The sequence below is a fragment of the Acomys minous genome (assembly GCF_964271855.1).
Source record: "Acomys minous genome assembly, chromosome: 6".
NCBI lineage: Eukaryota > Metazoa > Chordata > Mammalia > Rodentia > Muridae > Acomys > Acomys minous.
Window position 1 is genome coordinate 92,738,476 of NC_140487.1, and position 21,190 is coordinate 92,759,665.

The window sequence follows — 21,190 nt, forward strand, 5'->3', positions numbered from 1 at the left end:
CACTTCAAGGGTTTACTAAAAAAGCAATCTGATCTTAAATAGAATACCAAGCCCTTATGTAAACAAGCAAAAGGGTAAAAACAAAGCCTTTAGTTCCTCCCTCCCATGCTGTACTGGCTTTCTGTTTCCTATTTCTTACACGAACTCTCACCTTTTCTACTTCAGCCCTTGGTCCAGCCCTGGTTTTCTCAGGAAGCATACCCAGCTAGGCTCACATACAATACAGGAAAAGCTGTCCTCTTTTTGCAGGGATTAGGAGATGCCCGGGTCACTTGTCCGTGTAGCTCAGGCAGAGAGGGTTCAATCTCACAGCCACAAGCTTTTCACTCTCTCTAAACCATGCAAAGGCAAGGACTTTGTGCGGAGAGGGCAATGGGTCTTTTTCTCGGGACTCACTGACCGGTTCACTAGGAGATCCCATGGAAGTTGCTGTACAGGGACTTTCCGACAGGTGTACTGAGCTACACCCCATTTCCTGTATTGGTCCTGAAATCTAGGAAGGAAAGAACTCAAACAGAAACCACACTTTGGGATCAGCCCTTGACTGGGTCTCAGTCTGTGACCAGACTAGGGGCTGTTACTTTCAAAGCTACCGGAAGGACAAGGCCGTCTGGTTTGCTGAGTAGGGCTATGAATTGGAAATAGGACAACAGAGCTTAGGTGCTGGCTTTTCTCTAGCTGTGAATTTGGTCAAGTCACAGCTCTCTGTCGTCTAATTTCCTCTAATGTCTGTGACGTCCCTTATTTTCTGTACAACAACCATACGCGTGCATATGACGTCTTAGCTCCCTAGCACCCACTTTTTAAGATATTATTTTTATGAAGCTATGCATATAACTTTGGAATTAAAAAATATTTATTCGTTTATTTAGGTTTTTTGAGAAAGGATTTCTCTATGTAGCCTTGGCTGTCCTGAAACTCCTCCATATGTAGATTAGTCCTGCCTGCCTCTGTGAGTGTTGGGATTAAAGATGTGGGCCTTTTATTTTTTGGGAATTGTATACGATGGATGTATTTTGATCATATTCACCTCCATTACTTCTCCACCTGTTTGTTTGTTTGTTTGTTTTACTATATTGAAAAGCTAGAGAGATGTTTCAGTGGTTAATAGCACTGGCTGCTTTTCTGGAGGACCAGGATTTGATTTCCAGTGTCTCTCTACGTTGGCTAATAACTACTTATAATTCCTATGTCAGGGGAGTCAATCCCCCTCTTCCGGTCTCTGTATACAGCACACAGACATGCATGCAGGAAAAACACTCTTGCACATAAAATCCGCTGAGACCAACTTTTGCCCATTAACTCACGGGTGTGAAGCTGTCCACTGGAGGATGCTCTAGTTACCAGGGGATACACCCTTAAGAGCAAATCCTCCTGCTTGAGAAGTGCTCAGCTGTCAATAGATGTTCAGTTAGTTTCGCTCTGAGCCCTCACAACTCTCCATGCCAGAATCTTGACTGGCTTGTTCCCATCCAGGCAGCCACAGTTGTGGGTCCAGCTCAGACTAGAAGACACTGTTTCACTCTGATGCTGTTTCCCTGATTTTTTTTTTTTTTTACAATGCTTTTCTTTTGTTTCTTCCCCTCTGCTTCAAGGCAGGGTCTCATTGGCTGATCTGGAACTCTATATGTAGACTAGGATGCTCTTGAACTCAGGGATAATTGCCTGCCTCTGCCTCTGCCTCTGCCTCCCAAGCACCACCACAACCAGCATTATTCTCTGTTTCTATTTTTTTTTTTTTTTTTTTTTTTTTGAGACAGGCTCTCACTCACACAGCCCAAACTGGCCAAGGATTCCTTAAGTTGTTGAGAACGACCTTAAACCTCTGACACTTTTGCCTTTCCCTCCTGGGTGCTAGGATTACAGCAGCAGTTTCCACCACCATGAAAAGATAAACCCAGATACTCTTCAGCCATTGGGTTCCTGCCGTGCCTATGAGCTTCAACGCCAAACTTCCTTCACATCAGGCTCTGTCATCCTCTAGAAATTTAACATTGAGTTACTTTAACACAGCCCTGCCACTCCCTGCCCCACACTCAGTTTTCTTCCCTGTGAGAGCACCAATTCGGGGGAGGTAGTTGAAGGGAAGGAGTATCATTGAAGCACACTTCGTTCAAAGGTGCCATAACGATATCTAATTGTATGACAATTAAAAAAGAATAAAAGCAACACAAAGCCGGGCGTGGTTGCACACACCTTTAGTCCCAGCACTCTGGAGGCAGAGATAGCCTGGTCTACAGGACAGCCACAGCCACACAGAGAAACCCCATCTTGAAAACAAAAAAACAAAAGAAAAGGAAAGGAAGGTAAGAATGAAGGTCTGAAGGAAGGAAGAAAAGAAGAAAGAAAGCCAGTTTAGAATTCACTAATTCATGCACTTGGTTATTTCTATGTTTGCAGTGCTGGGGAATCTAACCCTTGGCCTTCCACAGAATAGTTAAGTCCTCACGCTCCGAGGACGCATCTCCAGTCCTTACCTTAGGGGTATTAATGAGAACTAGATAGTGTGTGTAGAGTGTAGAGAAACAATGCTTCAGTACCAAGATTACAGAGTGTGTTAAGCAACAGGGAGTGGTGATGGGGGTGGGAGGCTTCATAATTCTGCTTATCCTGAAAGCAGTCCTTCATCTTTCTATTGACACGTGTTCTGTCCCAAATAGAGCTCCTTGGCTTTGAGCAGTTTCAGTTTAGAGCAATCAGGGGCTAACGCTGAAGAGGGTCAGTGAGGAGCTGGGGGTTAGGATATGGGACTACGAGAAACAGGAGAAACAGACCGTAGCTATCTTGGTTTGGAGGACACGGGAGAAAGAATGAATGGAGAAGCGAAGGTTGGAAGGGATGGTTCGGGCAGCCACGGTGGTCTTAAGAGGCTAGACAGCGGCCAAAGCTGCTAGAGGGGCATCTGGAAGGCGGAGACTTGAGTGCGGTTGTTTGTGGGGAGCGGGGAATCCCGAGAGGCCGGGGGTAGGGTGGGGTGGGGCGGGTAGGTGTGTGTGAGAAATGGGACTGGACCTGGCGGGCCCAGCGTGAGCATTCAGCTCTTTCCACAGCCCATTCCCCGAGCTAGCCCAGCGTCGCAACCCGTCCCGGCTCCCTCCGGAGAAATTGCCAAATTAAAATGAATCATTTGGCCCATAATGGCCGAGGCGCTTATCGGGGCGGGCGGGCCCGCGGCGGCGCCTTATCTCCTCGGCGCACACGGCCAGCGCTAACGACGCAGCGGGCGGGAGCGGGATTAGAGCGCTTGGCGGGGCGAGGGAGGGGGTGGCCCAACATGGCCACGCGCGCACCCCAGGGGGCAAAAAATGTGAGCATCCCGGCCTTCTTCCCAGGAACAGGTTACAGCCGCCTCTGGTGGAACTGCCCGACCGTTTCCTTCTGTCCTTCCCCGTGCGGCGCCGTAGCCTCGGCTCCCTCTCCCCGTGCTCTTCCCGGGGGGCACTTTCCACGACGCCCCTCCGCCGCCCCTCCCGCTGGGGAGACTCTCTTCCTTCCTTCCCCCTTTCCCCTTGCGCAATAGACAGAAAAGCGCAAGGCGCTGGCAGCTTCCATTGCTTCTGGGCGGTTGTGTGCGGGCGGCCGAGTTGAGAGTGCTTGCGTGAGCGGCAGGCCGCGGTGGCTACTACCCGCGTGGGCTTTTGGCTATAGGTCGTGTGCGGGAGTGTGAAACCCTACACTGTTTGGGTGTGGGGATTCCGACCTTCCTCAGGCCTTCTTCGTTTTATTCGTTGTATGTAAATTACCCCGTTTCCTTTCTCAACAAGGTCGGTCCTGTGTGTGTCGCGGTGTGTGACTTTGGACAAAGTGTTCGGCTGGCTTCGTTATGCCGGGCGGGTGTGATCTCCACCCTGTGAGGCTGTGTGTCTGTGAGCGATTGCATGTGACTGATGTCGCTGTGTCATGTTGGACAGTGTGCTGGTCTGCCTACACCAGCTTGTGGGACAGAGCTGGCTTGTGCTCATCTGCTTTCCTCCTCTGGGGCTGGACCATGTGTGGTCCTGTCCACCGAGAGTCCTGTGCCTGTGTGCCTGTGTCCTTTAGAGGTGCGTTTGCAAATCGCTGGGGGCGGGAGTGGGAGGAGGGCGAAGTAGAGACCGCGGCGCTGGTGGGGGCGTCCGCATGGGGGCGGGGAGCGGGATTTCACATTTTATTCCAAATTATGATGTATTCGGGAGCCAGAGTCGGCTCGGGTGGTCAGACAGAGCCCAGTGGGCGGCAGCTCTGTCCGAAGGCCGCCTGTGCCCTGCTGTTGGGGGGTCCGCTGGTTGGGGCGGGGAGGGCGGGCTCTTCTAAGCTGGAGGCTGAACAGAGCTCGCCGAGGCCAGCGTCTTACCGCCCGCAGCACCGGGCCTGGATTCGCGCTGCGCCCGGGTATCGTCTATTTCTGGTCAGTTTCGCGGGTGCGTCCGCAGCGGTTGGGAGACAGGCCAGGAAGGACAATGGGCACATTTTCCAGGTCTGGGACCATGGGTGGAGGAGGTTCTCGGGATCATCCCGGGGGACATTTTCTCAGTCTCTGCCCCATCCCGTTTGGGTCAGACCTCTGGCGCGCCCTCAGTCTCTGCTTTCTTTGGAGGGATCTCGTCAGTGCCACCCTAGCTGTACTCTTTACTGTGATTGTTAATATTTTTGTCATCACACCATCACCATTAACGCCCCCTTTTAATTAAAAGAATCGAACAAAAAGCTCGCCAGCTCGTCCCTTCAGCTTCTCTGGAGGGAGAACAAAGCAGTCCCGTCGTCGCCCCTCCCTAGCTCTGTTTTTTAAGTTGCCAGGTTTGGGGTAGGGGAAGAAAATGGAGAGGGGCTTGAACGGAGATTCAGCCATAACGCAAACACTAACCTCAAGTAACACCGGGGAGGGGTGGACTGCCCGCTTCTCCCCTCCATTTTATTTTATTTTATTGGATTAGAATGGAGAAAGAAAACCTCCCGCACTGAATTGAAACCCAGAGAGGAGGCAGTCCTGAAGCCGCAGCAGAAAGAAGGAAGCCTCCGCAATTAAACCAAGACTTCGACGTGCCACTGGAAGGTGGACGTCTTGGGCAAAACACATGTTAAAACCTGAGAGGAAAAATAAAAGCAAACTAAATCCAGCTCCCTTACTTGGAAGCGGCGTCGGGTCTCTTTTGACCCACCTTCCCTTTTTTGCCTTGTTCATCGCTACAAAACAGTATAAGAGTTTCTCTCACCTGCCAGTCAAAATCCCAGGAAATCGAAAATCGGTTTTTGCAAAGGTGGTGGAGGAAGAGGGGTAAAAAAATGCCCTCCTTTATATCCCTCCCCTCATTAGAAAAAACAAAAAACAAAACAAGGAGCCTGACTATACCAGATATTGCCTCTCCTTTCCATCCGTGCTGGGAAATGGGGCCTTTGGAAGCGGGTTCTGCCTTCGTTCCGGGCAGGAGGTTAGTAGTAGCCGGCCATGAAGAGAAAGGCCGAGGGCTCCCAGATTCTGACCCAGAGACCAGGGCTCGAAGACTGCTGTCTTTTCCATCACATCCTCTCCACCCTCGTCAGATGGGGAATTACACCTTAGCGCTGTGGCGGCAACCGGAGTCTGGCTCAGGTTGTGGAGCAAACCGCATAGATGCGTCCATGGTTAGAAAACAAATTCGGCCATACTGACTGAATCAGACAGATCCGTTAGAAGGTTCGAAAATGTTCTGGGCAGCTTGCCGGGAGAGGCTGTTGTTGGACTAAGTAGTTATTCCTGATTGGTCAGGTGTAGGGTTCTTTTTTTTTTTTTTTTAAATCTGGATGTGTTTGGGGGAGGGGGCCTCCAAACACCTGCAAGTTGGAGGCGGAAAACCCTTTGCTATTCTTTGGGCTGGCGGGGCACATGAGGTAAATCCCAGCCACTGACCCCCCATTTTCTCTCTCGCCCTCCCTCTTTCTCTCCACCCCCATCTTTCCTGGAAACTCGCTTTGGGCGCGGCAGACCGCGCAGGACCTCACGGCTAGCTAAGTAACTGCTGGCCTCTCAGCGAGAGCCTGGAAAGCACAGCTCTGGGGTCCTACCTTAACCCGTCTCCAGAGGAGTGGTGGAGGTCCTAACCAGACGGCCCGGTCTCTCTAAATATGCCCCAGGTGAGTTGCAGTCGTAGTCTGTGGGTAGGGGTGGGAGGGGGCAATGCCTGCTCAGTGTTCAGTGTTGTGGACTAGGGTGGGGGAGGCTCAGAACAGAGAAGATTGGCAAGGGGTGGGGGTGGGGTTGGCGGAGGCGACGACTAACCTACGCTTAGAACCTAGGATCTTACTGTCACTAAGCTGCCTCAGGCTTCCAGCAGAGCCCTTTCCTTTTTCCGGCCTTGTATTAAACGAGCTGGTTGGATCATGTCCCCCAGGCCGCTCCCATGATCCCGGTTCCGAGCACATTTCACAAGGCCGGTAACTTTATTGTGTCTATATCCGGGTGGCGCAGGCTGAGCTCGGAGCTCCGGGCAGGAAAAAGGCCAAGGCTATCCCGGCAAAGGCCTGAGGCCTAAGAAACCGGGCAAGGTTAGGTTGAGGTGCAGGCTTTGTGTTTCTCTACCGTGTCTTGCACATATGGCAGAACAAGCCTAAAGGCGACGCTATACCTTTTTAAAAATAAGTGAGTTAAAAAAAAAACAAAACTCCGAGCTAGAATTTGTGGCATTATGATTTTCTGGAGAAGACACAGTGCCACCCCGGAAAGCTTTCTGGTCCCCTTGTTGGGGCACATATTGTCACACGCCTGGCACTGGGACAACTGGAAGGTGAAGATGGGGGTTGAGGCTGCAACCTGGGTCTCAGCAGCACAAAGAGCTGTAATGGTCCAGCGTTCCAATCTAGTCCTGAGCCCCCTCCCTTTTCCATCTTGCCTTAATAAAAACACGCACGCAAGCCATTTAGTGTTAACCCCTGGTCTGCTGGAGGTGATCCAGGCCTTAGGAGGTTTCCATGAGGTCTAGGAGCTGAGCATGGAGAGTTCCACTGGAAACCTTAAATATTTATAGTATCTAGAGAAGCATTGCGGGCCAGGGTCAACTTATCTAGAATGTGCGTCCCCCTTTGGCCCTTGGGAACCTGCTTCTGTCATTGCAGCAGAATTAATTAATCAGGGAGCCAGAGTGGAGCTGGGTCTCACTTAGTGCAGTGCGTTTTGTCACTTAGAAGCTTGGAACCAATGCACTGGCCATTGAAAGCACACAGATGGTGGTGGCAATGAGGGAGGGGGACAGCATCTCTGGTTTGTATATTTCACCACAGGGGCTGGTTTGTTTCTGGTACACTTCACCATCAGGGAGGGAAGCCAGGGTGACTACTATACTTCGGGTTCATTTCCGGTGGTTGTGGTATTCTCTGTATATAGACCCTTTGTCTCCGCTTTTATTGTGCTTTTATTGTGAATTCAGTGTCGGTGAAGCACCACCAACTCATTGCTGGCTTTGCAACGTGTGTGTGTGTGTGTGTGTGTGTGTGTGTGTGTGTGTGTAACAAGTCTTGGGGAGTTTGTTAGGCCAGACTGGGCTAACCAAGGACAGCCAGTGTGACCTGAATTGCAGTCCTTGGTCCCCATTTGTGTCTGACTGTAGAACTGAGTTTTGGAGGAGGCTGAAGAAGGCCCAGTTTCTTTCTCTTCATAAGAGAAACCATTTCCCAGGATGACGCTGGTTCTGGTATTGCAACGGTCAAATGGGAGCTCCATGTCTGCCATCAGTGATTTTCATGGACTCTTATTTGGAACAGACTTGGACATTTTTAAAATTTATTTTCTGTTTTATTTATTTATTTTTGGTTTTTCGAGACAGAGTCTCTCTGTGTAGCCTTGGCTGTCCTGGACTCACTTTGTAGACCAGACTGGCCTCGAACTCACAGTGATCCACTTGCCTCTGCCTCCTGAGTGCTGGGATTAAAGGCGTGCGCCACCACGCCTGGCTATTTTCTGTTTTAAAATACCCCAATTTTGGCCAGTGAGCTGACTCAGTGGGTTAGGGTGTGGGGGTGTCAAGCTTGATGACTTGAGTTTGTCCCCCAGGACCCCCAGTGAAAGGAAAGAAGTGACTCCTGAAAATTGCCCTCTGAATTCCACATTAGTGGCTGTGGCATGTGCACCCTCATACACAAAGAAGTAAACACAACAACACTTAAAACAAAATAAATAGCCTATCTAATCCTGGGAACAGAAATCTGACTTTGGACAATTTATAAAGCCTGCCAAGGTGTTTATATATGTGTCTGTCGGAGTATACATATGCACCCATAAATATGTACACTGAGGAGATGGGACCAAGTGTAGCCTTAAGCTAACATCAAATTCAGGATTCTTCAGCATCCTTCTCAGGGCTGGGGTTACAAGCATGTGCCACCAACATCTGCTGATTTCATTGTATTTTTGTTTTTGTTTTTTAAATTAAAACAACTCATATGTACCCTCCAACTTTGGATCCCAAGTCTTAAAGGTTGTGTGTCTGGCCCGTTGCTGGGCCAGGTGGCATCTGAAGGGGACTGGGTGATGCAAGACCCCCTCAAACTGGTGGGAAAGAGAATGGCTATGCTCATCTTGGGGGCCTGGTTGGAGCCAAGGAAGTTTCTGGGCTCCAGGGTTTATGTATATGAGAGGGCAATACACAGCGAGATCTGACTTCCATGTTAAGCATCAAGGTGTGTGCACAGGGGGCTTCACTGGAACACTTCAAGGGCCTTCTTGATATTGTCTCCATCAGGAGGGGACTGCAGGAATACCGGTCCAGTGTCTGGGCTCCTGCCCTCACTTTTGAGTACAGCTGAGCAGAACGGAGTGTGAAGGATGGTAGGACCAGAATCCAGGGTTGGCTCCGTTCCTTGATTCCTTACATTGTGGTAGGGTAGCTGCTTGTGGAATACAGCATGGGTTTGTTTAATGTAGTCAACCTTCCTTTTGGCCCGGAGAATATTGGTGGAAAGTGGCTGGTTCCTCTGGAATATTTTTTGACATCTGTAGCTGAACAGAGCCCAGTTCTTGCAGTCTCCACCGGCCTTACATCGCCATAATGTATCTGGGTGTGTGTGTGCAGCACGTGTGTGTACCAGTAGACCCAGGAGAGGTTCCGAGGGCAACTTGCTCGGGCCTGACAGATTCCCCGCCAAAACCAAAAGGGGGGCGGGAAGGACGTGCTTGCTGGGGGATTTGTTCCCTCCCCTTCCCCTGTGGCCTAAGAAGGAGGGACCGGGTGATCTTTCTCTCCTCTGTTCATTTCCTTCCTCCTTTTTCCCTTCGATTTTTGTTTCACTGGCTGTATTCTTTTTCTTTTAATGTTTCTGCCATCTTTCCTCAGCTCTATTCCTACCTTGAACCTTGTGCCTTCTGGGCTCGCCTCACCTTCTTCTCCCAATCCAGAGACACCCCCCACTTCGCTCCAGGCGCAGGCCCACGGGCTCTTCACGCCACAGGGTCGGGCTGTGCGTCCACGTGGCACTAAGTTTTTGTCCGCTTTTCAGGTTTCAGTGAGTGATTTCCTCTCTGCCCCTTACCCGGTTACAGGATGACGGAGCGGCCGCCGAGCGAGGCGGCACGCAGTGACCCTCAGCTAGAGGGACAGGACGCGGCCGAGGCCCGAATGGCCCCCCCGCACCTAGTCCTGCTCAACGGCGTCGCCAAGGAGACGAGCCGCACAGCTTCGGCGGAGCCCCCTGTCATCGAGCTAGGCGCGCGCAGCGGCGCGGGGGGCGGCCCCGCCAGTGGGGGCGGTGCCGCGAGGGACTTAAAGGGCCGCGACGCGGTGGCAGCAGCCGAAGTGCGCCATCGGGTGCCCACCACTGAGCTGTGCAGACCTCCCGGACCCGCCCCGGCGCCCGCGCCCGCCTCGGCCCCAGCAGAACTTCCCGGAGACGGCCGCATGGTGCAGCTGAGCCCGCCCGCGCTGGCAGCCCCCGCCGGCCCCGGGCGAGCGCTGCTCTACAGCCTCAGTCAGCCGCTGGCCTCGCTAGGCAGGTGAGCGGCCCGGTTCCCTCCTGCGTTCCGAGTCCGGGAAGCGCTCAGGGAGAGAAGAGATGACTAAAGACTCCGGGACGAAAGGGTCCAGAGACTAGAGTCTCCCACCCCTCGCGCTAATGGGCAAGGGGTCACCTGTGATGACCGATGGGACCTAGGGAGCCCACAATAGTGTCGAAACTGGGTGTGTATTGGAGGCACGGGGGCGGGGGGGGGTTGCCCGCCTGAGCCTTTGAGGATGCGGGCATGTGGGTGTGTGTAAAAAAAGCCGCGGAGGTTGCAGAGAACTGTGTGAGGTAGGAGGGATTTCTTTGAGTATGGGTTCCTGGCCAGTGTCTGGACGCAGTGTCTAGATGCAGCAGAGGTGAGGTTTGCTGCAAAGGGTGAATTCTAGAAACTGCAGCGGTGGGTGGACAGGCTGGAGGGAAGGATCTACAGACAGTTGCTGAGGCCAGCTCTTCCCAACCTCTGCTGGGATGCGGGGAGCAACACTGTTGTTATCCGTTCCTGGTCCTTCTGCCCCTTACCTGCGTTGTTGAGGCCACCCGGGTATAGTTGGTGTGAGAACGTAGACTTCCTTGCTCGGCCCCTGTGGTGAGGGAAGGTGAGGTAGAGAGTAGGGCAGGGTGGGAAAAAATCTAGGAGAAGGCGTGATAGCAGAGCAGCGGGGAGCCCTGACAACGGTTGGTGAGCCAGAGTTTTCCGGTCCCCGCTCCATCCAGAAGCAGTCAAAGAGTGACTGGTGGCGGTGATGATGGTGGGAGGGGACCCTGGGTGGGAGGGGACCCCGTGAGACTCTTTGTGCTGTTGCAATTGCCTACCATCACTGTGTGTGTAGGCACTTGTTCCTGAGCGAAGGTCTGCAGGGTTGTATGATTGCATCTGAGTATGAGGGGAGCGTGTGTTTGTGCTCTCCCTCCCTCCCTCTCCCCCTTCGCCCCCACCTCCCGGGGTGGGGGTGGGGTGGTGTACGCGCGCGCTTGCGTGCGCTTGAGCACCCAAACGGCCCCCACCCCATTTATGTTTTGTTCTGTTTGTTCACTCTCTTTGAGATTCTGTAAATGCATGCATACTCATGTGAATTCAATCTTCAATTTAGTGGGAGGGGACTGGAGTCACACAGGGAGACTCCTCTTTGTCTTTTACTTCCTTGTGATCTGCCTGCGCTTTCCACAGCGGGTTCTTCGGGGAGCCAGATGCCTTCCCTATGTTCACCAACAACAGCAGGGTGAAGAGGAGACCCTCACCATATGAGATGGAGATTACTGATGGTGAGTCTACACTCAGCCCTCACCCTGGTTAGAGTCACGTGCAAAGGGGAGCACGGACAATGCAAGTTATCTCACAGAGTTGAGGATGCCACCTTAGAAGCCCAAACTGCCAGAACTCTTCACCCTGGGAGCTGTGCACCGAAGCCACACTTGTAGGGTCACCCACATGTAGTTCCTACTCAAGGCTTGATCCCACTCAAGGCAAGGATCCAGGAATGCTACAAACACTTCATGTCACCAACTCCAATCCCTGATCCTTAGAGAGTCCCCGAACTGCATCTTGAATCCACTTTGAATTCTTTGACTAGAATTGTGCCCTTTATGAGTTTCTTCCCAGGTTTATTATGAATTCCCCCATACCCCCCCCCCCCGCCCATCTGGGCTTATAGTGCTGTTGAATATATATATATATATATATATATATATATATATATATATATATATATATATATATATATATTCAGGGAGACTTGGCACTGCTGGGAACTCTCTGAATATTCTCTGACCTGGGTGGATGAAGATTTGGAGCCCTACTCATCCTAATGTTGACCTGACTATACTGGGCAGGAAAGTGGTCTCTCTGCAAGGTTAGGGACTCTGGCCAATGGCAGGGATTCTCAGTGCTGTTCTGTCTGGGGCCCCAGTAGGAAGTGTGTTGAGGCAAAGAGCTGAGACCAAGGCTGGGAACCTGTAGAGGGTGTGTGTGTGTGTGTGTGTGTGTGTGTGTAGAACATGAGCTTCTAGAGAAGGTTCTAGAGAAGAGTCTGACACTACAGAAGAGACACCAGAAAACACAACAGCCCAGGATACAGACATACAGAACCAAGGGGAAGAGTGGCAGGTGCTCCTGATAGGTTCTGTGGCCATGTGGGTGGCCCTGGCTCCTCTTTCCCTACCTGTCAGAAAGCTGTCAGGGGAGAGTGGAGTTGTGTCCACCCAGCACTGGAATCCCCTCCACTGAGGAGTTCTGTGTGTCTCATCCACAGCTTGACTCCCAGCACCAACACATTGCAAAAAGCCACCAGTCATCCCAAGGGTGTGGAGTAAGGTGGTGACAGCTGTCATTGCTGCCATTTGTGTGGTCACCTATTGAATGTATGAGACTTTTTTTTTTTAAAGTCTGGTCTTTGTTAACCCCATGAGGTTAATTTTGCTTCTACTTTACAGATGAAGAAATTGAATTTCAGAGAGGTTTAATCAGCCTGCTCAAAGCCATAGAGCCGAGTCCTAGACCGTAATTACAACAGTGGACTTAAGCTTTGGAATAAGTTCTGATTCCTCCTTGTCTGGCTTTCATTGTGACCTCATAATGCCCCCTGTGGGCACAGGCTCCCCCCACCCCCCACCGTCTACCTAGGAGCTTCCACAAGCTCAAGAGCATTAGCAAAGGATTAGTCCTCCTATGTCACAGCTGAGAGACCCCCTCTTTGGCCTAGAGGTCTAGGGACACCAGGTTGCTTTCTCTGAGGCAGTCCAGTGTCGGTCTGCCCAGTAGGGCTGTGGTGTTTTCCCCAGTTCTGGATCTGATCCCTAAAAAGTTTCAGGGAACTGTAGGGAGAGCAAAGGCTGAAACGTGGAGTGTGATTATAGGTACCCACAAATGAGAGGCAGGGACCATCAAGACCTAGGTGTCCACTTGCTCAAGTAAGTCCCAGACTGAGCGCTGCCTCCACCCTAGCCACAAAGTGACCAGTGGACTCAGATGGCCTCTTGTCCCTTTCCTTCTCCCTGCCTCCCCCTCCCCCCATCCCAGGTTTCCAATCTGAGCCCTGGACAGAGAGGTTCCTGGAAGAGGATAGCCAGGATCCTCAGTCTGGGCTGTCCCTTCTGTACGCTGAACTTCCTGAAGGTTGCCATAGGGCCTGTGGCTTGTGGTGGCAGGGAAGCATGGACCTTAGCCCAGGACTCAGGAATGCTGGTGGAAACTCTTGTGTCCCTTCTGGCTCTGAGAATCCCAGGTCATGCTTGAATACTTGCCTCAGCGGCTCTGCACACCTTAGGTGCTGCACACAGGCCCCTTGGTGTCACGCACTGCCTGGCAGTCCTCAGTCTCAGTGTGACAATGATGACTGGGGGCCACAGGCAGCCCTCAAGAAGCCTTTCCTGGACTCAGGCATGGGTGTGCATGGTTGGAGTTCTATTCTTTTTCTGGGATTGGGGACCTAGAGGTCTTTCCTTTCCCTTCTGCTCTCCATCCTCCCTTCCAGTCTCCCACCCGCCACTATGAAAGGCCACTTAAGAAACATAAACTAAGAGGCAGGTGGATCTCTGTGAATTCGAGGCCAGCCTGGTCTACAAAGCGAGTCCAGGACAGCCAAGGCTACACAGAGAAACCCTGTCTAGAAAAAACAAAAAAAAAAAAAGAAAGAAAAAGAATCATAAACTAAGCCTGTGCTTTGTGGTCTTCTGTCACCCCTAGAACTCCATTTCTGCTCTTCTTACCGCAAGGACCTATGAGAGATGGACGCTGCCACCTCTCCTCTTACACCCACCACTCCAGTCAGGCTTGCTTTCCCTCCTGTGTCTGGATGGCTTTGTTTCAACCTGAAGTTTTGTTTTTTATTTTTGTTTGTTTGTTTTGTTTTGTTTTGCTTTTAACATAAACGCTGCTGCTGAGAAGTCTTTGTCAGCTACCTTAGCTAAGTCCAGGAGCTTAGTTACATCTTTTACTTGCCAGTCTGCCCTTCGGTTGTGTTTTTCATTTGTTTGCTCCTTGCTCATCATCTCCCGTCTCCATTAAAATGTAAACTCCAAGTGGGTAAGGACGCTGGCCTGAGCCAGGTGGTGGCCGCACATGCCTTTAATTCTAACACTCAGAGGTAGAGGCAGGCAGGTCTCTTTGTTCCAGACCAGTGTGGCCTACAGAGTTAATTTCAGGACAGCCAAGGCTACACAAAGAAACTTTATTTTGAAGGAAAAAAAAAAAACAAAGCCCAAAACAAAAACTCCAAACAACAACCCTCCCAAACAAAATAAAACACCCAGCAACAAAAAGCCCACCTGTCTTATTCCTTGTTTAATGCCTACCATGGTAGTAGTTGTTAGTGAAAAACTGGTGAACGGGTAGTAAGCACTGCCTCTCACTTAGTGAAGGCTGAAGCTGAAGCCGTGATTGTAGACACTTTACACCTGTGCGACGCGTCAGCACAGAGACCATCTGTGGCCCGAAGTACTGGTAAAATTCCCAGCATGCAGATAAAGATGCTGAGGCAGTAAGCTCTGGTCAGGAACTGAACCCAGATAGTCTGGCTTCAATCATCTTTTAGTGTCTGAGGCCTCTTGGCATAAATGACTGAGTGGAAGGACTATGGTCATTGTCTAGCCGGGCATAGTGGAGCAGACTTTTAATCCCAGCATGTGGGAGGCAGAGGCAGGTGGGTCTCTGTGAGTTCAAGGCCAGCCTGGTCTACAAAGTGAGTTGCAGGACATCTAGAGCTACATAGTGAGAATTTGTCTGAGAGAGAGAGAGAGAGAGAGAGAGAGAGAGAGAGAGAGAGAGAGATGCGCAGAGATGGAGAGAGAGGAAATATTAGATGCTGCACAGCCGTGGAAGGGGCTCAGCACAGTCAGACACACATGTCATCTATGGAAGGTCATGGAAAAGGAGAGGTAGGGTTGTGAGGTTGGCGTGACAGGGCTGGAGGGCTGGAGATCGCACAGATGATGTGTCAACGGGACTTCTGGGATGAAATGAGTACTCCTTCTCCTTGCTTTCAGCTTCCGAGCTTCTCGGTAGAGGAGCCCTTTGAAGGTCTCTACCTACTTCTAACCCACGTCCTTCCACCCTCAGGTCCTCACACCAAGGTAGTGCGGCGCATCTTCACCAACAGCCGGGAGCGATGGCGGCAGCAGAATGTGAACGGGGCATTTGCTGAGCTCCGCAAGCTGATCCCCACCCACCCACCCGACAAAAAGCTAAGCAAGAACGAGATCCTGCGCCTCGCCATGAAGTACATCAATTTCCTGGCCAAGCTGCTCAATGACCAGGAGGAGGAAGGATCCCAGCGTGCCAAGCCTGGCAAGGACCCTGTGGTGGGAGCTGGTGGGGGTGGGGCAGGGGCTGGCATGCCCCCTGAAGACCTTCTACAGGACGTGCTTTCCCCCAATTCCAGCTGTGGCAGCTCCCTGGATGGGGCAGCCAGCCCGGACAGTTATACAGAGGAGCCAACTCCCAAGCACACTGCGCGCAGCCTCCATCCTTCTCTGCTGCCTGCAGCGGATGGGGCTGGCCCTCGGTGATGCTGCGTCTGGGGCTGCCCAGGGCCGGCAAGCAGGGGACTTTAGGCCCCTGGATTGCAGGGCTTCAGGGCAGGTAGGATGAGAAGGAGGACAAAGGACTTGATGAACTTCCCTTACAGACTGAGCTTTGGGAAGTCCCAACTGACCCTGGGCTGGCGTTTCTGTTTCCTGCCTGGAAACGGAAGAAAATGGAGCGAAGCAGTAGGTACTTTATCTGAAGATGGCACGGTCTTTTCCCTTTCCCATCCCCCACGACCTCCCAATTATGAGGCTCAAGTTGTCAATGTTTTTGGTCTAGAGTCTGTGAGCCTTGTTTTGGACAAGATCTGGCCTCTGCCTTGCCTTTAGCCCATCCCGAGCTGGCTGGGGTGGCTTTTGTGGCAGCTTCTGTTCAAATATATAGGTACCCAAGAGCTGCCCATTTCTTCTTGAGCCTCATCTTCACCTACGTCCGTGTTTGATCCATCCAGCTTGCCAGCTGCTGCGGAGAGTCAAGCCTCGAGGTGCCTTCTTCAGGGCCTGGTTGGAAAAGATGGCCAGTGAACAGACAGCCCGCTCTCAACCAGCTGGGCGAGAAAAACCTAACAGCTCTCCTTGCTTGGGAAAATCAGAGCTCTGGTTTTCCCCCCACTGAGACTTGCCTTCCTATCCTGTGGCTGTGAGGATCAAGTCAGCAGCCTTGAGCTCGCTCTGTTGGGCTGTGCGCAGGCACAGAGAGGGAAAGTGACATTAGGGTGAAATAAAGCAAGAGTGTGTGGGGGCGCTGGGTTTCAAAGGCTGCACATCTCACTGTGCAGGAGAGCAAATGTTAGCGAGCTGATGCATTGCATGTTGGTGCTGGGGCTATGGAGCCCATAGGCTGCCCCAGGAAGCTTAAAGAGAAGCTTCCTTTTCAAGGTCTCGACTTCCAAATAGAGTACAAATTGTCCTGTAAATACTCTATTTGGGATTTTGCCCGACTAGTTGTTGGTGGCAACTCTAGGCCGTGATACAACCCAAGGTGCAGCCTGCTGCTAGGGCAAGGAGTCCAGTCAGAGGCAAGGTCCTGGCTGAGACCTGAGCATGTGTGTTGGCTCAGCTTAACTTTACGCCCCTGTCACGCAACTGCAGGCCCTATGTGTATGCATGGTAGGTTGGTCTAATGCAACGTGAGCGCCCCCGCCCTCCTTTAAGAGCTGTACATGAATTTTTTGTAAAGCAAATCCTTTTTCTCCATCTTTTAAAGAAATAAGCCCTGCAAGTCGTTTTGTTACGTGGAGGACTCTTTTTGTTAGACGGACAACTTCCCCGTTGTTTCATCCCTGTGTCGACCCAGGTGGTGTGACCTGTTTTTCCTAAAGCTAGGCCTTGCCTACAATGAAGTACAAGCTCATGGAACCAACTGCACAGGAGCCCTGTGTCTCTGTCATTGTATCAGTGTCCCTCAGCTCTCACTCCCTTTTTCTAGGCTTTGCCTTTGAGCCAGAGAGAAAACATCCAAGGGCCCCATCATGTAACGCAAGATCACGTGACTTTTCTGTTTGAATTTCAGCACAAGGCTTGTACCCACCATGATGGGCCCCGAGTACAGACTTAGTCAGAGATTGATCCTGCTCCCCTCCCCTCTCCTCCCCTGCCCTTCCCTCCCTTACCCTCCCCTCCCTTTCCTTCCTCTTCCTATTAAGTACCGAGGTTCCTCAGGCATGGGAAGAATATGATCAGCTACTAAGGCACTGTGATTCTTTGTCTCATTTAGCATTCTGTTGTCACATGCTGTGCCATGAGCATTAAGGTTGGTTCCTACCCATTGCTTGGGAGTCATTCCAAGGATTCTGACCCAGGAGAGACATGGAACATCTGTCCTGGCCTCTAGGCCTGTGCTTGCTTCTCAGTGGCGTGATGACTTGGGAAGGAAAAATGTGGCTCTGTAGGTGGTGTAGGCAGTGGTGCGGACAGACTGCAGTGATGACCTTGGAAGCACACCGAGTCTGTCAAGAGTTGCTGTTGTGCACTGAGGGTGCAGCGCAGCAGGAGAGGAGCACACACACGGGGGCTCTGGGTTCGAGGCCTCGCACAGACAGAAACGAACCTTCCTTTACCCTAATGCTGACCCTGCTGTGAGGCTCCAGGCAGAGTTTAGGCCTGCCGGGGCAATTGAGTTTTGTGTAATTTAGGTGATAAAATACTTTTGCTTCAGCTATCTAAGTCCTCATTTCCCAAGATTAATCTTATTTTCTCCCTGATTCCAAGGCAAGAGACAGGAGTGAGAAAGGGAGAGAGACGGGGGCACATGGACAGTGCCTCCAGGCTGTGCTAAAGTTTTTAAAGGGGCTGGACAGGTAAAGCCAGGTGTTTGGTCTTTGAAAGATCTAAGGAAGACCCTGAATTCCGTTTCCATACTCCATACCCCATAGCTTTCTTCCTTCGCCTCCACCTCACCCTACTAGAGATGGCAACATCCCAATAATAATACCCAGACGAAGGGGGAAGATGTAACTGTGAGAAAACATTTGAGGGGGGAAAAAAAGATGAACATGGCTACTAGAGAGAATCCTACCTTTCAAGAACAATTCATGTTTATTTGTGGTGGCAAGTGACAAGATGGTACAACCTTTATCCTTTTCCAGAAACAAAAAGGGCACAGCAACTGTAGTGAGCTGACATCTATTTTGGCCTTTTGGGTGGGTCTAGCCGTACTTGGGATCACAGTGGTACATGACCCTCTGCTGAAGGCTTGCCCCAGCCTGTGTACATAGCACGCCACGTCTGTGGGCAAGCCCCGCACTTTCTGTCAGTGTCGTACTGTATGTGATGAACTGTGTTGGTCTCTGACTTCTTCTGCAGAAGAGGAGTAAATGCTCCGGGTACCTTGATGTTTGTACAGCCTAGAGGCCAACACTGTGGGCGTGTGACTCTTTATTGGAAACAAAACAGAACAAAACAAAAAATACCAGTGTGGTGATGATGGTGTGTGTGTAAATATATATAAGGTTATATGGGGGAAGATTTCTAAATAAAAGTTTTACAAAGGGACCTGGACTTTGTGCTTGCACTTTGCTCTCCTAGAGCCGGAGAATGGGGCCATGAAATGGAAAAGCCTGGCAAGGCTTGCCTGCACTACTCTTGGGAATTGGGGTCTAGCTTCTCAGAACAAGCCTGTGGCGAGGAAGGGGGCTTCCCTCTGGTGGGTTCCTCTTTTTCCTCCTGCGAGGCTTCACGGGGCTTCAGTAGCCTGTCCTTGTGTTTTCAGCCATGGACAGCCCAGCAGATAGCCCTCTCTGTTGGGTCTGTTTCCTCCTTCCTGTTAGATCAGTGTCCCTGGTTGGGGCCATTGCTCCCAAAGAGGGCGTAGGACAGACAAATGAGGCTGTAACCCACCATTGGTGCCCTCGGGCTCCCTGATGACTTCGTGGAGGCTGCAGGTTTTTCACCTGGCCTTCTTTTCTTTTTTAACGACTAAAAAAATTTTTTTTTTATGTGATTGATGTTTTGCCTGTATACATGGTTGCACCAAATGTGTGCAGTGCCCACAGAGGCCAGAAGAGGTCCGTCAGATTCCTGGGAACCAGAGTTAAAGACAGTTGTGAGCTGCCCTGTAGGTGCTGGGGTTTTATCAACGGAATTTGAGGCAGAGATTGTTGGTCTTCTGGAGGCTGTTGCACATGGATGTTTGATCTCTTGGGGGGTGGGTGGGGTTTGTAGGATGGGCACTCTTCTGTTTTCTCATTTAACAAGCATTTGCTGAGCACCTGCTCTGGGCAGATACTGTTCTATTCAGCACTGAGCAAAACAAACATGGACGCTCTCCACTGCAGCTTATATTCTAGCAGGGAGCTGGTGAGCGCACAACACACACACACACACACACACACACACACACACACAGAGAGAGAGAGAGAGAGAGAGAGAGAGAGAGAGAGAGAGAGAGAGACAGACAGACAGACAGACAGACAGACAGACAGACAGACAGACACAGAGAGACAGAGGGAGACAGAGACAGACACACACACAAACACACACACAAAACATACACACACACACACACACAGAGAGAGAAAGAGAGAGAGACAGAGACAGACAGAGACAGAGACAGAGACAGACAGACAGACAGACAGAAGGCAATATTAATCCACAGTGAGTTCCAGGCCAGCCTGGGCTATATGAGACTGTCTCAAAAACCAGAACCAGAAGGAGTGATAAGGAAGAAAAGAGGGTAATTCAGGGAGGACCCTAGGGGGCCATATTTTCCATTCAGAGGATTCCTGGCATCAGGGACAGTATTGTCCTAGGGCTAGGATTGGGTCTGTCTACATGTGACATTGGCTAAGAGGCTGGGGATAGGCTTTTTTCTTCCTTCCTCCCTGGGCCTCAGTACCCATCCTCGAACCTAGGGTCGTGGACACTAGCTCAGATTCAACAGTGGGGAATTCAACGGCCTCACAGTTAATTCCCATCCTCCCTCGAGTCTCAGCAGCACTTGTCCTCTTGGCTTCTATCCATCTCCTAGAAGGGGAGGGTAGGATTCAGTCTGCCAATATCTGAGTCAGCCTACTGGGGAAGTTCCCTAGACATGGCTCTCTGTGGCTCAGGGCAAGGTTAGTATGATTTGGTCCTGGGGTGGGGAGAAAAAATGGCTCTTAGGTTTCACAGACCTGAAAGGCAGGGTGAAGGGACTACCATGATAGGAGAGAGAAAAAGACGGTAAGGGAGGAAGAATAGTATTTGGGTTGGATGAAGTGGCCATGCATGTTCAGTACAACTGAGGGGTCGAGCAAGAAAAGGCTGGGTTAAATTGGTTTTAGCAACATGGAGGCAGTCGATGGCTGGGAGAGTACAGCAGCAGAGAGGAGCAGAGGGAGCAGCTTGAACACCCTGGGGTGGCCATCCCCATCTCACAAGGATTTTTCCTCAGGAGAAACAAGCCTTTCCATGTGATGGGGACAGAGAGAGCCTGTGGACTCCGGCCACCAAAAGAACAACAGGCTCCTAGGGGTCATCTGTGGGGACAGAGACTCACAGAGAAACTGCCTTTCCAAGCCTTGTATCCCATAATGATGAGTAGGCAGGCCCAGTGCTCCTGTCTTCCCTGAGACAGTGTTGTCCCTGACGCCCAGAGGCCCTCACTCCACAAGGAAAGAAAATTACCCTTAGACCTTGCCTGAAGTATTTGGCCGATCTGTTCTCTTTTATTTCTTAATACCCTATTTTTTGTGTGTTTTTGTTTGTTTTTCTAAGACAGGGTCTCACTGTAGGCCAGGTTGGCCTCTAACTCACTAAGTAGCTGAGGTCAACCTTGAACTTCCAACCTTCTTGCCTCCATCTCAGGAGTCCTGGGGTTACAGGTGTATGCTACCATACCAGGTTTATTTAGTGACAGGCACTACACCCAGGGCTTTGTGCATGCCGGGCAAACATTGTACTAGCTGGGTCACGTCTCTATCCGACCCCACCTCTCACTCTTTTGCACCTATTGTACCGCCTTCCTTTCCGTTCTGTTTTTGTTGTTTTTTGACCTTTCAGTTGTTGGTTTTATTTTTTTTTTATAAAACAGCCTATTATCCTCTCTGCCCACTCTCATTTGGTTGAATTGTCCTTGAAGTCCACTTGGCTGGCTCCTTTGTGTCCCCATAGGATTCCCTGTGCGTTGGCCCTTCTCACTCTAACGTTCTCTCCTAAGCTTATGCATTAAAACCAAACCCCTCAGAGCTGGAGTCAAGCCTGACTAAGCCCTCTGCTCAGCACCTTAGGGTACAAAGAGTCAGCT

At 51.1% G+C, this 21,190-nt stretch overlaps 1 protein-coding gene across 3 annotated transcripts; it reads left to right on the top strand.

Moving 5' to 3' along the window:
- The first annotated feature begins 3,566 nt into the window (after positions 1-3,566).
- TAL1 (TAL bHLH transcription factor 1, erythroid differentiation factor) lies at positions 3,567-16,828 on the top strand. 3 transcript variants are annotated; one of them, XM_084784625.1, is made up of 5 exons: positions 3,567-4,043; positions 5,942-6,090; positions 9,488-9,937; positions 11,114-11,208; positions 14,999-16,828. In XM_084784625.1, exons 3-5 carry the CDS (start codon positions 9,489-9,491, stop codon positions 15,445-15,447), a joined length of 993 nt encoding a protein of 330 aa, XP_084640751.1. In that variant the 5' UTR covers positions 3,567-4,043; positions 5,942-6,090; position 9,488; the 3' UTR covers positions 15,448-16,828. The 3 variants fall into 3 exon arrangements, with proteins under 3 accessions (XP_084640751.1, XP_084640752.1, XP_084640753.1); XM_084784626.1 differs by lacking the exon at positions 3,567-4,043 and adding an exon at positions 4,193-4,387; XM_084784627.1 differs by lacking the exons at positions 3,567-4,043; positions 9,488-9,937 and having other exon boundaries at positions 4,395-6,090.
- The last annotated feature ends 4,362 nt before the right edge of the window (positions 16,829-21,190 follow it).